This window comes from Glycine max, chromosome 3, assembly GCF_000004515.6.
Source record: "Glycine max cultivar Williams 82 chromosome 3, Glycine_max_v4.0, whole genome shotgun sequence".
In the NCBI taxonomy this organism is placed as follows: domain Eukaryota; kingdom Viridiplantae; phylum Streptophyta; class Magnoliopsida; order Fabales; family Fabaceae; genus Glycine; species Glycine max.
In genome coordinates, this window is record NC_016090.4 from 5,394,544 (window position 1) to 5,407,687 (window position 13,144).

At 29.8% G+C, this 13,144-nt stretch overlaps 1 protein-coding gene and 1 pseudogene across 7 annotated transcripts; one reads left to right on the forward strand and one right to left on the reverse strand.

Annotated features, from left to right (window-relative positions):
• Positions 1–3,281: 3,281 nt before the first annotated feature.
• On the forward strand, positions 3,282–7,587 carry LOC100794599 (uncharacterized). Of its 7 annotated transcripts, none has more exons than XM_006576397.4 (6): positions 3,282–3,361; positions 3,472–3,537; positions 3,668–3,947; positions 4,922–4,991; positions 5,082–5,169; positions 7,376–7,587. In XM_006576397.4, exons 3-5 carry the CDS (start codon positions 3,765–3,767, stop codon positions 5,129–5,131), a joined length of 303 nt encoding a protein of 100 aa, XP_006576460.1. In that variant the 5' UTR covers positions 3,282–3,361; positions 3,472–3,537; positions 3,668–3,764; the 3' UTR covers positions 5,132–5,169; positions 7,376–7,587. The 7 variants fall into 7 exon arrangements, with proteins under 7 accessions (XP_006576460.1, XP_006576463.1, XP_006576461.1 ...); XM_006576400.4 differs by having other exon boundaries at positions 3,287–3,361; positions 3,685–3,947; XM_006576399.4 differs by having other exon boundaries at positions 3,329–3,361; positions 3,641–3,947.
• Positions 7,588–9,098: 1,511 nt separating this feature from the next.
• On the reverse strand, positions 9,099–12,796 carry LOC100800960 (probable caffeine synthase MTL3; annotated as a pseudogene).
• Between the last annotated feature and the right edge of the window lie 348 nt (positions 12,797–13,144).

Sequence of the window (13,144 nt, forward strand, 5' to 3'; positions counted from 1 at the left end):
TAACTAATGATCATATTAAGGAGAAAACTAATTTGTAGTACATGGAAGAGACTATGCTGATCAGTTTAGTCATTTTAATTCGCATTATGTTAGTTTAATCTATTTATTTATTTAGTCTATATATAATGTTTAGTAATGTCACATAAATCAAGTGGGAGAATGTTAGAATTAATGTCTCACGTGAGAGACATGTGACTTATGTAGGGACTAATAAATAAATAATTAATAATTAAGGACTAAATTATAGTTGGATTAAAAACTTCGTACCCCATTGCCCAGAAGCTCTTCGCTATGCGAAGGTATGGGGGAGGGATGTTGTACGCAGCCTTACCCTTGCATATGCAAAGAGGCTGTTTCCGGATTCGAACCCATGACCAACAAGTCACCAAGGCACAACTTTACCGCTACACCAGGGCTCGCCCTGATGAGAGTAGTGATTATAAAAGAGGTTGATACCCACTAACGTAGAACGAGGTCCCCTTCTTGACAGAAAAATATTCTCTCTAACCTTTAGCCATCACAAATGTAGAGAGACAGAAAGAATAGTCAAGAGAGTGAAATCTTGTTTCTCCCATCTTCTAAGGAATCAAAGTGCACTCGAGAGAAGTCTCACTATGGAGAAAAGTATGCACTGTTTATCCATTATTTGTGAGAATCATAAGTTTCAAGATCATATTGATTTACTATAATTGTTAATCTAGGAAACCCTTAAGTTTTACAACAACAATATAGATGATAGATTATTATAGATGGAAGATAATAGTGGGTCCAACTATTTTGACATGAACTGGATCCAACCAACGTAGATATGGTGAAACAATTCATGATGCAAAAGTGGATATAAAGATACTATAATGGAGGAAGAGGACGGAGAAAACGTTCTAAAATACAACTTAGAGTTTCCCTAAGACCAATAATGGGTCGTAACTCTAGATTTTTTGGCCCCATTTATCATAATCCATGTGTTTGTAATTGTTTTTTTTCTCTGCTAAACCATAGGTATTTTTTGCTAAAAACAATTATGTTTGAGTCAAATAAAATTATTATGTACGATAAAATTATTCTTCTAAATATTTAAATGTAGATATGCATGACTTGAACTTAAAATCACATGTTAAATTGAAAGTATAAAACAACAGTTGATTCATATGCTTAGTGATAATATTTATAATTGTAACATTGTGCTGCTGCTGCATTTATCAATGATCAACCACGTCCTCATCAACTTGATATTTGATAATCACCCAAAACGACATGCTTTCATAGGGGCATTTGGGTATGTGTTAAAAGACAAGACATGAATAATAGTCAAGGAGACAATAACGAATCTGCTTGTCTTTGGCTCTTATACCACGTTACTTGATTCTTTGATGACTTGGTGGCTTCTTCGTTGCGTTTTACATTTCGAAATTAGAAGCCGTCCATAACTTGTCTTCTTCTGGTGGAATTTGGTCACTGATTTTTTCGCCATAGGGAGATTTTGGGTATGAGAAAAAAGTTAGGAATTGCCATAGATAGAAAAAAATTGAAAGATTAAGTTCTTAAAATTGTTGGTATTGTTGTCTATGATCATCAATACACAATCTTGAATAATTATGGATTAACTACAATCCGTTAGTTTCCTGTGCTCACGAGCATAAATAATTACCAACAAAATTAGCTTAAGATGTGTGTTGATACTATCTTCACACATTTCTGTGCGTGATGAATAAGTCAATAGCTAGCTAGTTTCTTTTAGTGTAAACCTAAAAGACAATGGTAGAAAAAAAGATGAGAGGGAAAGTCTTGAAAAAAACTTTGAAGTGTAGATATTTATATAAAAATGAAAATTTACAAAACTACCTCAACCCACTAAAAGTCTAAGAGACCAGATTAAAGACAATAAAATGTCTAATTTTTAAATAAATATTAAATTAATTACAAAATAATTTTTAAATTAATTAAATAAATATATCAACCTTTTGAAATATCAATAAAATATGCTAATTAACTTGTTTTGTGTACTCTTATTTTATTAGTCAAGCATATAAATGAATGTGAAACATGACACACATATCATAAAAAGTTTATTGTAAAATAATAAACATTATCAACCTAATTTATTTATTTATTTAAGTTTGATTTTTTTTTTCTGAATTTAAGTTTGAATAAAATGGCACAAGCAAAATATACTAATTTTCATATTTTTCAAAAAACATAAAAGACTCATCCCACCTAATATTGTAAATTCGTACAACTGGCTGAATTTGAAGGTTTTATGGATTGTTCATTTTCAAGCTCAAAAAAAAAAAAATAAAAATAAAAAGAGCATCCATTTGACAATTAACATTAATAAAAAATCCTAAAAAAGTAACAATTGTTATAAATAATTATTATATAATGCTCCGCATTGGCTTTTCATATTCTATGTTTATTACTCTTTTACAGGCTTAACTAAATTGTAACCTTTGAGTTGCTTGTAATCCTTGTGTTGTATCATTTGAGTTACATTTTGTAAATACATATAAAAATCATTCCACTCTCTATTCTCTATAGTAATAAAGATCTTCATTGGAGCCAATAGAAGGAGAAATGAGTTCCCTCATCCAAATCTTAATCCTAGTTAAGCTTGACTTGACTGTTTTTATATTTTTATAGTCAAAGTTTAAGTTTATTATTCAATTCTATTTTTAGACCTGAGTTCTATCTTTGTTTAAGTCTGTCAAGTCTGGTAAATCTAAAGGTCTCTTTTACTTTAAGAAATGTATTTTTTTTTTATAAATAAAACCAAATATTTTTATTAAAAACAATAAAATAATTTTAAATCATAAGATATGAATAAAATTTATTTACAAATATTATGTGTGATATGTTATCAAAGTCTTTTAAATCTTTAAAAAGAGAAAAAAAATTATATTATTTTTTTTATCTATTTTTATACGAATTAATCTATTTTAAACATTAATTAAAATGATTCAAATAATCAATCTACTAAAATAATTATAATATTATATATCATGTTAATAATAAGATATTATTACTAAATGGGCCACCCTATCATGCTTAATAAATTTCTCTTAAACTTATGTCTTGATCTATTTAAATAGACTTATTAAAAAAGTTAAACTTAATCATTTTGTTAAATGAATTGCACCAAACTAAGTCTTAAACAAGTTGAACAATAGGCCTCCCAAGGACCAGCCGGCCGGCCTACTTTCACTCAGCCAAGAGGACCTACTTTGAATAAACATGAAAATAAATAAATTTAAATAAATAAGAGTTGACCAATTATCGTCCAAAACGGCGTCGTAAAAACATAGAGGCCCACAGGGACAAATGAAAACGTTGTTGCTCGACAAATAGTCCTTCTCTTCCTCTCTCTGTAAACCTCTTTAGTTTATTTTTTTTCATTCAAATTTTCAATTTCTCAGCCTCTTTTCCTGTTTCTTCGTTTCTTTCTGAATATTTAAATTTTTCGTTTTAAATCCTCAGCATTGAAACCAAAAACTGATCTTCGAATAGCATCGCAAAGACTCAAAACCACCCCAAAATAACAAGGTAAGCACTTCGAAACCCCATATTGCAATTTCGTCTTAGTTTTGATATTCTGATTCAATCTGAAAAACACCCATGAATTTTCTTCTACAATATACGAGGAAAGACTCACCCTTTTGAATTCTGAAGCCAGAAAATCCAATTTTTTAGGCTCTCACAAAAACGGGTGGAGAAAAAAAAAACTTGAACACTGAACCTACGTTGAAGCTGAAAGTGGTTGAAAGGGGGTTATGGAGAGTTCCGTTGGGGGAGAGAGGAGTGGACGCGTGGCACTATCAGAGGTGGTGGCAGATTGTGTGAAACGGTGGTTCAGAGATGCACTGAAAGAGGCCAAGGCAGGGGACATAAACATGCAAGTGTTGGTGGGTCAGATGTACAACAGTGGCTATGGGGTTCCTAGAGATGCTCAGAAGGTGGGTTTGTTAGTTGGTTATTCTTCTTTTTGATGACCCTTGTTTTCAGTCTTCTTTAATGAACTTTCCTTGGTTTCACTGGATTAGAGCTTGTTGGGACTTATTGTTAGGTTTTGTTGTTCTAGAGTTGATGAGTGTTTTGAACAATTCATCTCTGCATAATTGTTGTTTTTTGAGAAATGCAACACTGCCAACACACTCTAATATACATTCTTTTTAACATACTTTGTTATTAACTTATTAGTGACTGAAATTTGTTGAAAGTCACAAATTTTGTAGGTTTCATCATCCCTTGTTTAATGGGCTTCATTCGTAATTTTTGTAAGTTTCCTATAAATTTTAACTGATAATAGTGACTGCGTTAGAACAAGTGTGACAGAGAGTGTGTTGCTAATGCTCTATCTTTCTTTTTCTTTCCTCTTTCAATGTTGAATTTGCTTGAGAAAAGAACAGGAAGTTGAGTGCTACTTCAAAAAAAGCCCTTTTGTTTGGTTCTAATACATGTAGATCAGTATATGGGAGGATCTGTACCCAAATGCTGATAGTAAATTGTAATTGCATGGATAGATGCCTGCGTATTCATGTCTAGAATGACATACAAAAAGATCTATAATGGATTGGAGTAACAATTTAAATTTTTTTTTTGGGGTGGTTATTTTAATTGTGTTTTTGTAATATATGAAAACTCATTGATTTGTGCTATGACATTCATTGTTTAACATAAACAAATAATAGAGGTGCATGTAAAAACTAAAAAGTTTGTAGTATGAAATGTAGAAATCCTATGGGCCATTAGTTGAATATAAAGAGCAAGGTCTAATTTTTTTATCATAGTTTACGAAGTTGTTGTGGATTGCAGATTCTGTGGATGTACTTAAATTTTTGTTGACTTTTGGTTTCTGAGACTGACCTTATCTGTTAAATTTTTGTTGACTTTTGGTTTCTGAGACTGACCTTATCTGTTGGCAATTAAGGGAAGAGTTTGGGTTACCAAAGCATCTAAGGCTAGGTCTTCAGTTTGGAAAGTAGGTGATAAGCACCCAGGTAAACCCTCACTTATTATTGCCAGCAGCTTCATTTTATTTTCCTCTGTAATTTAGTGTGACTATACTTGTTTTGATGCTTCCTTATTAGGTTATAATGCAAGTGACTCTGATTCGGATGAATTGAAGGAGGATTCATAAGCAAGCGTAATTTGGTTTTGTGCTTAAAATTATGGAAGGTAAGTTTTTCCCATTTTCTCATGGCTGTCCTAGTGACATACTCTTTTTTTTTCCATCTCATTGGTTATTTTAATGAAAAACTTGAAGCTTGAACACATAAAGTTCTTGGTTTGTTCTTTCCTGCTTAGATCATTATGTATTTTGAGCTTGCTTTTATAAGTATTAGAATTCATTTCTGACCTAGTCTAATCCAGTAGATGAATTACTAGGCTAATTACTAAGGGTGTGTTTGATTTGCATTTTCATTTTCTGTTTTCATTTCCTGAAAATTGTTTTCATTTTTAAAAGATTAGAATTCTGAAAATATGTTTGGTTTGACTTCTTGTTTTCTGTTTTTAGGAAATAAAAACAATGAAAATTTATGATATATTGACTTCTTGTCTTTTTTGTATTTTTAAATTTGCTTAAAATTATATTCATTGCCATCTCATTTTCATTTTACCCAAAATGAGGTTCCTGTTTTCAACTGAAAACACTGAAAACGAAATTTTATTGTTTTCATTTTCTGGTTGTTTTCTGTTTTCTGTTTTCATTTTTACTGGAAATATTTTAAAAAATTCAACCAAATACATTTTTATCACCATTTTCTGTTTTCAGTGAAAATGAAAACAGAAAACAGGCAAACCAAACACCCTCTAAGTTTTCAATAATTAGAATCAAGTTGTAGTAACTAATAAATACTATATCATAATAGTTTACACTAATTACAATAATTATACAGTAAATATTGTGGTGCTTTTAAGACACTCTATTTTCTTAGTGGTTTTATTTTGTTCTGCCATACTTTGATTCATAAATATCTATCCGAAATAGTGGCATGGGGTGGCCAACCCCAAAACTACTATAGTAAGATAGCAGATTAGGATTGTCACCATATTGAAGTTTTGATATATAAATTAAATACTTTATGCAACACATATAAATGCTCAAAAATAAAAATCACCCAAAATGTCTCTAAACATATTTACTGTTTACTTGATTAAATATTTGTAGCAGTATACATTAATAGAGCTAGTCTTCTTCAGACACTAAGGTGGAGCAACATAAGAGATTGGTTAGTATTGGGATTAGGGAAGAAATTCTAGATTAAGAATAGAACTTGTGTCTTTAGTTTGGAATTATGCACTCGATTTGAGATTCCATTTGAATGGATAATACAACCATAATGACTATATTGAATTACAATGTAGTATCTTTGTGACTTAAATATGCATATGACTTGACAGAAATAAATCAAGACACCTTACCTTGTCCTGACAAATATGTGCTGTCATAAGGTCTGTCAACTGTGAAGTAGCAAAGCAAGAGTATAGATAATGATATCTTCTTTCTATGAATCCTCAGATTGCAAGAAAAATGAAAAGAGCAAATAATGATTCTACAATTTGAAAATGGGATATCTTGAGTCCTAATAAGAAGCTATAAAGTAAAATACAGTGATTCTTTAGGTGGATAATTTTTGGATATTGATGGAGGTACAACAAACTGTGTTAACTGTTAACTACCCCAGATCATTGTTTCAGAGGGCATTTTTTTTCCAAATAGACATGGTTTCATATGTGTGCTGGTGACACTTCTAAATCGAAAGAGGAGCATACCAATAAAAGCTCTTCATAGGTCCTTCTGAATTTGCTTTGGTAATTCATGTGCTGCTGTTTGAGTCATGTTATGAATGGTATTATCTGATACCGATGTGGTTGTTGACCATTGCATTGTTGTGCTACTACACATTCATAGCATACCAGGCTTTCACAAAAGAAGGCCATGGCATTTTCTGATGAATTTTATTTATAGATGTTATCATTTTTTTTATTTAAAACTATATAGTTTGGGCACATACTGAGAATCTGAGATAGTTGTAGTGAACCGCCATTGGGGTTTTGAATGATGTGAAGTGAATTAAGTTTCTTAGGGTCTGTCTAATTTGAGAAAATGTTTTCTATTTTCATAAATTGACCATAAAAATTTCTTGTGATTTGCATAGGAAATGGAGAAAGAAAGAGTTAGATCAAAATAAGTGTTAAAAGTGAAAAAAAAATGTAGCAATTATTTGTAGAATAAGAATATAAAAACAAAAAAAAAAAACTTCTATTCTAACTAAACTAAACGAAACGAAACATGTCCTTATTATAACCTCAACCTTTCACACGTGCCAAATGCTAAACCAAACATGTCCTTATTATGTTGTACTTTTTTGTTTTGTAGGTCTGCCCGGCACCTTACCTATGCAATAGCCATCGTGGATGTTTGTGTAACTTGCAGTTTAAAATCTAGTTTTTGATTTGTGTATGATTTTCTATTCTAATTTTATTTTTTTGGGTTCTATAGAGGGAAGGAAAAATGAGTTAATGCTCATAGTTTGGAGGACATGTATAAAATTATTTTGGGTATCGTTACTATCATGTTAAATACTTGAATATAATTTGTCTTAGATAATGTTCAAAATTAGTTGATAAGTTGGTGGAAAACTTATAAGTTATAAGGTGAAAAGCTAAAAGCTTATAAACTATAAGATAGAAACTAAAAAGTTAGAAGCTAGGATAAAGCTTATAAGTTAATTGATTTATTTAAATTAAAGTGTTTGGAATGACTAGTCGATAAGTTAATCGATAAACATCAAATGACGTAAACAGATATTTAATATTTTTAATATTTGAATTTTATTTCTAATAACTTATCATCTTGAAAAGTAGGATAATAATTTTTAATTTTATATTATAAAAAAATGATAAAACTAAATTGAATAAACTTTATTAGAATATATTGTTTAAAATTATTTTTTAACATTTAAATACTCTATTAATAATATTATTTTAAAATAAAAAAATGAATTTTTTTTTCTTTATAATTTTATTTGAACATTCATTTTTTTATTTGTACAACAAGACCTTGGATGCATATGTTTTTCACTTGCATGAGTACGAAAAATTAGATACAGATTTTTTTTTAGATGACGAAAGGATTTTTAAATTGAATAAAAAGATAAAATGAAATTTCAAATAAATAGTAAGAATAAAATTGAGAAGAAAAAAAGTTAGTAGCTTATATAAGTTAGTTTATTTTTGATAAGTTACTTCAAATAACTTATCAAAATAATCTACTTCAAGTAGGTTATTGATAATAAGTTACTAAAATAAGTTTGTATATCAAATAAGTTTATTTTGATAAATTTTTTTTTATCAAACATAGTCTTGTTTATATATTTGATATTTTACTCTCTTCAATTTCATCTAAAAATTTAATATTTCTAAGAGATATTTTTTAAGTAAATAAGTGAAATGCAATAACAATCATGCGATTCAAAATTTGCAAAGGTACTTTTCTTCATACAACTTTGTCTTCTTTTTTTAATCATCTTAAGATCATTAACATTCAGTAAGATCCTTCAGATATCTTTATAAGTTTCTTTTCTGTGTACAAATTATGAAATTGATTTATATTTTGAAGGTAATCAAACTAAAGTCATCTACTAGTTTAATATGTACATGTTTTGTCGACTTATGTATGTCTATTGAGTTTGTCCCTTCTAATTCATATTAACAATTTCCTTGATGTATATATATATCTTGCATATGACCATTTTTAAGAATACTTTTTATAAGTAAAATTTTATTAAAAAGTAGAGTATAAGGGGGTACTCAAACTTGAATGCAGTAATTTTATAAAGTCAAGTTAAAAGAATAAATAAAGACAAACTATATGATCAATACATGAATTAAATAAAACTATTAAACATTATTTGACCTTTATTAAGTCTAATTCACTGTTGAAGTCAAAATAAATACCATAGAGCACAACAGGTAAGAATCCAAAATAACCTTAAATACCACAAAAAAAAAAATGACAAACAGGATGAAACTTTCTTCTCCACGTAAGAAAAGTGAACTTGATATAAATAACCGAAAGGTAAGAATTCAAAATAACCAACTCATCCATTAGTATGCTCCAATGTCTCCACCTCAATGAGTTGGGCAACCAATTTTGCATATCTTAAGAATAATTCATCTATGATACCTTCACCAAACTCAGCTGACAAGAGAGGTTCAAAAACAGCTCTAATGGTCTTAGTTATTAACTCTCCTCTCATTTTACTATTAAGTATAAAATCATCAACATCCTCTTGAAGGTTTGCATCCTTCTGCTTCAACCACTTGTCTAACTTCTTCAGCACTATGACGATATCTACGTAGATTAAAGAAGTCCAATCTTGCCTCTTCAATCAGACCCCACAAAAGTACAAATCATAAAGAATCTTTATTCGAAAGTCAAATAACTAGAGTCTCTTATATTACTATTTTTGCAAAGACAAATATATACCACAGGAACAATATTTTTTTTCCTTTTTAAATATGCTTTTCATACCTATAATATACTCCTATTTTAGTTTATTAACTTTTTTTCCTTCTATCTAACATTTTTAAACTTTTTCTTTTAATACATATCATAGCCTAAATTCGTTAAATGAAGTTGTGAAACTTTGTTAGTCTGTCATATTATTGCTTAACATATCATGCAGTATTAGTTTATCACATCATTAAGTAAAGACTAATAAGTGTCAAAACAAAATTTTAAAAATATCATGTAATAAAATAAAAGAATTTAGATAATAAACTAAAAATGTATATATTATTGGTATAAAAAATATATTTAAGTTTTTTTTCTACCCAGGACAATATTATCCAATTTAACACAATATGAGAATATGATAAATTAATAAAATATAAAATACGATTTAATTATAATAAAACATCTAAATTATTATAAAATTTAACATTAAATTCTAGTCTTAAACCAAATTGAGGAATCAAGTTTTAAAAATGAACATAAATCATTTTAAATATAATAAAATGTTATAATTTATCTAGTTATTGCTGAGTGCTAATATGTATGATATAAAAATAACAGGAAATTTAAAATAATTATAATTAAAGTGTAATGAAGTTCTTTTCTTGGATACATAAACAACTACTATTTTGAAGTGTTAGTGCGTTCTTGGCTAATCATCAAATCTTATTGCTTACCTCTTGGACCTTGTCGTTGAGTACCATACTAATTACCTCTTCAAGATTACAATTTTTTTGAGTTTTATCTTTACAAATGAAAGTAAGTACCATAATACCACGCAACCTTAGTTACTCTGAGCGTGATTTTAGAAAAAGTTTGAAATCCTTTTTCAAAATGCTCGAAGTATGCTTCATAGACTGAAGGAGGGCTTGTTCTTGTGATATAAACATTTCTCTTGTTGAGTGGTTTGGCTATGTTGCTTGAAGTTTTTGGTGCCTGACATTGGAAGGTTGAATCAAAGCAATTAACTTAGTTTTTTTTGTAAATTAAGCCAAATATAATCTGTCTTTAAATGCTTGAGATACCGCTTTTTGTGTATAAGTTAAAACTATATATGAAATAGCCATGTTAATGATATCAAAATCTATATCATTATAATTTCAAATTGGAATTGATGTGCCATTAAACTGAGATAGCCAATGGAGACTATAAGAAGAATGAAAGAAGTGGATGTAATTATCTCGAAAAAGCCTCCCATAAAAGTTCCCCGGTGTTGCATGAATAAAGCATGTTCCAAAATTGTCTGTTTTTTCTTGATGTATGCTTTGGTAGAAGTCACAGATTAACTAGAAGATGGTATTGAAATCATTTGCAAAAAGATCATTGAGGTAAATTTGGACATTTGATTGGTTCCAAAAATCAAAGATTTTTAGTTTTTTTTTTCTACATAAAATCTCTTCTTTTACAAACTTATACCAAACCGTGAGTTTTGCCAAATAAAATATATCAAAATGTAAAATATGACATGAAAACTCACATTGAAATACAATCAATTATGGATTTATCAACCACCCACACTTAAACATTGTTTTCCCTCAAACAATTATTATAAATTAGAGACTAACACGACTTTTTATGAAATCAAGAAATTATTTATGGAGAATCCCTCAATTTATTATAGACAGAAAGATAGAAACAGAGAGTTGACAAAAACAAACAATCACATTCAGAAGATAAATCTCACATAATTCCATTAGGTTTTCAAGTGGTAGCCAACATGTTTAGTTCCACAAAGAGCAATAGATCAATCATCTCACCACTCTCTATTTTAGGAAAAGAGATAAACCATTCATACTATAGCTCAAGAAGCATGCATTCAGTTTATTTATCAATCAACTCAACCTAAGTAAAATTCTTGAGGCATAATGGGGTTAGGGTGCAGTGAAAGGTGGTTACTAAAAGCAACAAGATAAAGAAAGACTTTAAGAAACAACCTGTACTCAGTGACACTACCTAAGGGGGACAATTGTTATTTTTTGCACTTACACATCCAAAATTTATTCTTTTGGGGACCATGCTTCTCCTTCTCATTATTCAACAAAACTTTTCAGTACATTTTTTAAGGCCTTTTTGATTGCCTTATTTTTCTTTGTAAGTTTTTATTTACTTATTACAAAAGGAGAAACATCATAGGAGAAATGATTGCTCTACTTAAACCAATATTCAATGATGTCCTCCTAATTTTCAAGTCACCAAGTAGCAAGCATTAACCTTTTAACACAATTAGGTAATAAAGAAAATATCAATTCAGCTCAAAGAGTACAACTAGGGGATCATTTAAGCAAATAATATAGGTTTAGGAACCAAGCCTACAAATTGCCTCAATCAACTCAATACACACATGAAATTTACTCAAGGATATGTATCTCAAGATAAACCAAATGCATAACAACTCAAGTGGAATACAACACACACAATGAGATTAGGCTCCAAATCTAATGTAAGTGGATTAGGCTCAAGGAACTTCTCAAGCATGGGTTTCTCTGTTAATGTTATGCGTCTGTGGAAAAATCTTATAGTGAAACAGTGAGTTCCAACACAAGATTTATTATTATTATTATTATTATTATTATATATATATATATATATATATATATATATATATATATATATATATATATATATTAAGAGGGGTTCTACAAAAAATGAATTCCTCCAAAATAAATAGAAAGTCAATGTGTAGTCAAGAACAAAAAATCACAGGAAAGTCATCAACATGAGTGCTACAATAACATCAAGTTGTGGGTGAAGTGATATCATGAACACCCATTATACTACAACGACTCAAATGCAATGTCCCAATGCATAAAGATAATGGAAAAAATGAAACATAATTTTTTTTACCACGACCGTGCTTAACACTAATGCTAACTACTTGGGCCATAGTCATTTTACCACAACCATACTCGATTCTGACGATAAATGCATGGGTCATGGTCAAATGACCATGGTCCTTGAATTGAGAGACAATTTGACTTAACAAATGAAAGGAAATTATGTGAAAAACATAAATATATGGATACAAGTCATGGGTTGCCTCCCAAATAGCGCTTGTTTAACATCATAAGCCTCACGGATGAAAAAGGGAAAAAATCGATCAACCTTGAACATGGTTTTTTTCACTAATACTCTAGTATAATCATCCACTCCATACCCAAGAGCTTGAATGATGATGTCATCTCCCTTTTTCTTACTCCATCCAGGATCTTTTGGAATGACCTTATTCTTGGAAGGGTTTTTCTTCCCTACACTTGGGTGAGGCTTAGCCACAATGACTTTCATCTTGTTAGTGACTTGCACAAAATTGTAGGAAAGTGGAGAGAGATAAAGCTCTTTGTAGTACCAAACACCTTAAATTCTTCCTCCTCATCACCTAGCCGCCAAGTCAATTTCCCTTCACTGAGATCAATCAATGTTCCTCTTGTGTTGAGGAAGGATCATCCCAAAATAATTGGTATGTCTTCATCCTCCTTTATATCCGGAATCATAAAGTTTGTAGGAAAATTGAATTTGCTGACCTTGACCAGTAAGTCTTCCACTATCCCTCATGAGTAGGTGAAAGTCTTGTCTGCAAGCTGAATAAAAATGTTAGTAGGTTGAGGTTCTTGCAACCCCAACTTCTTATAAATA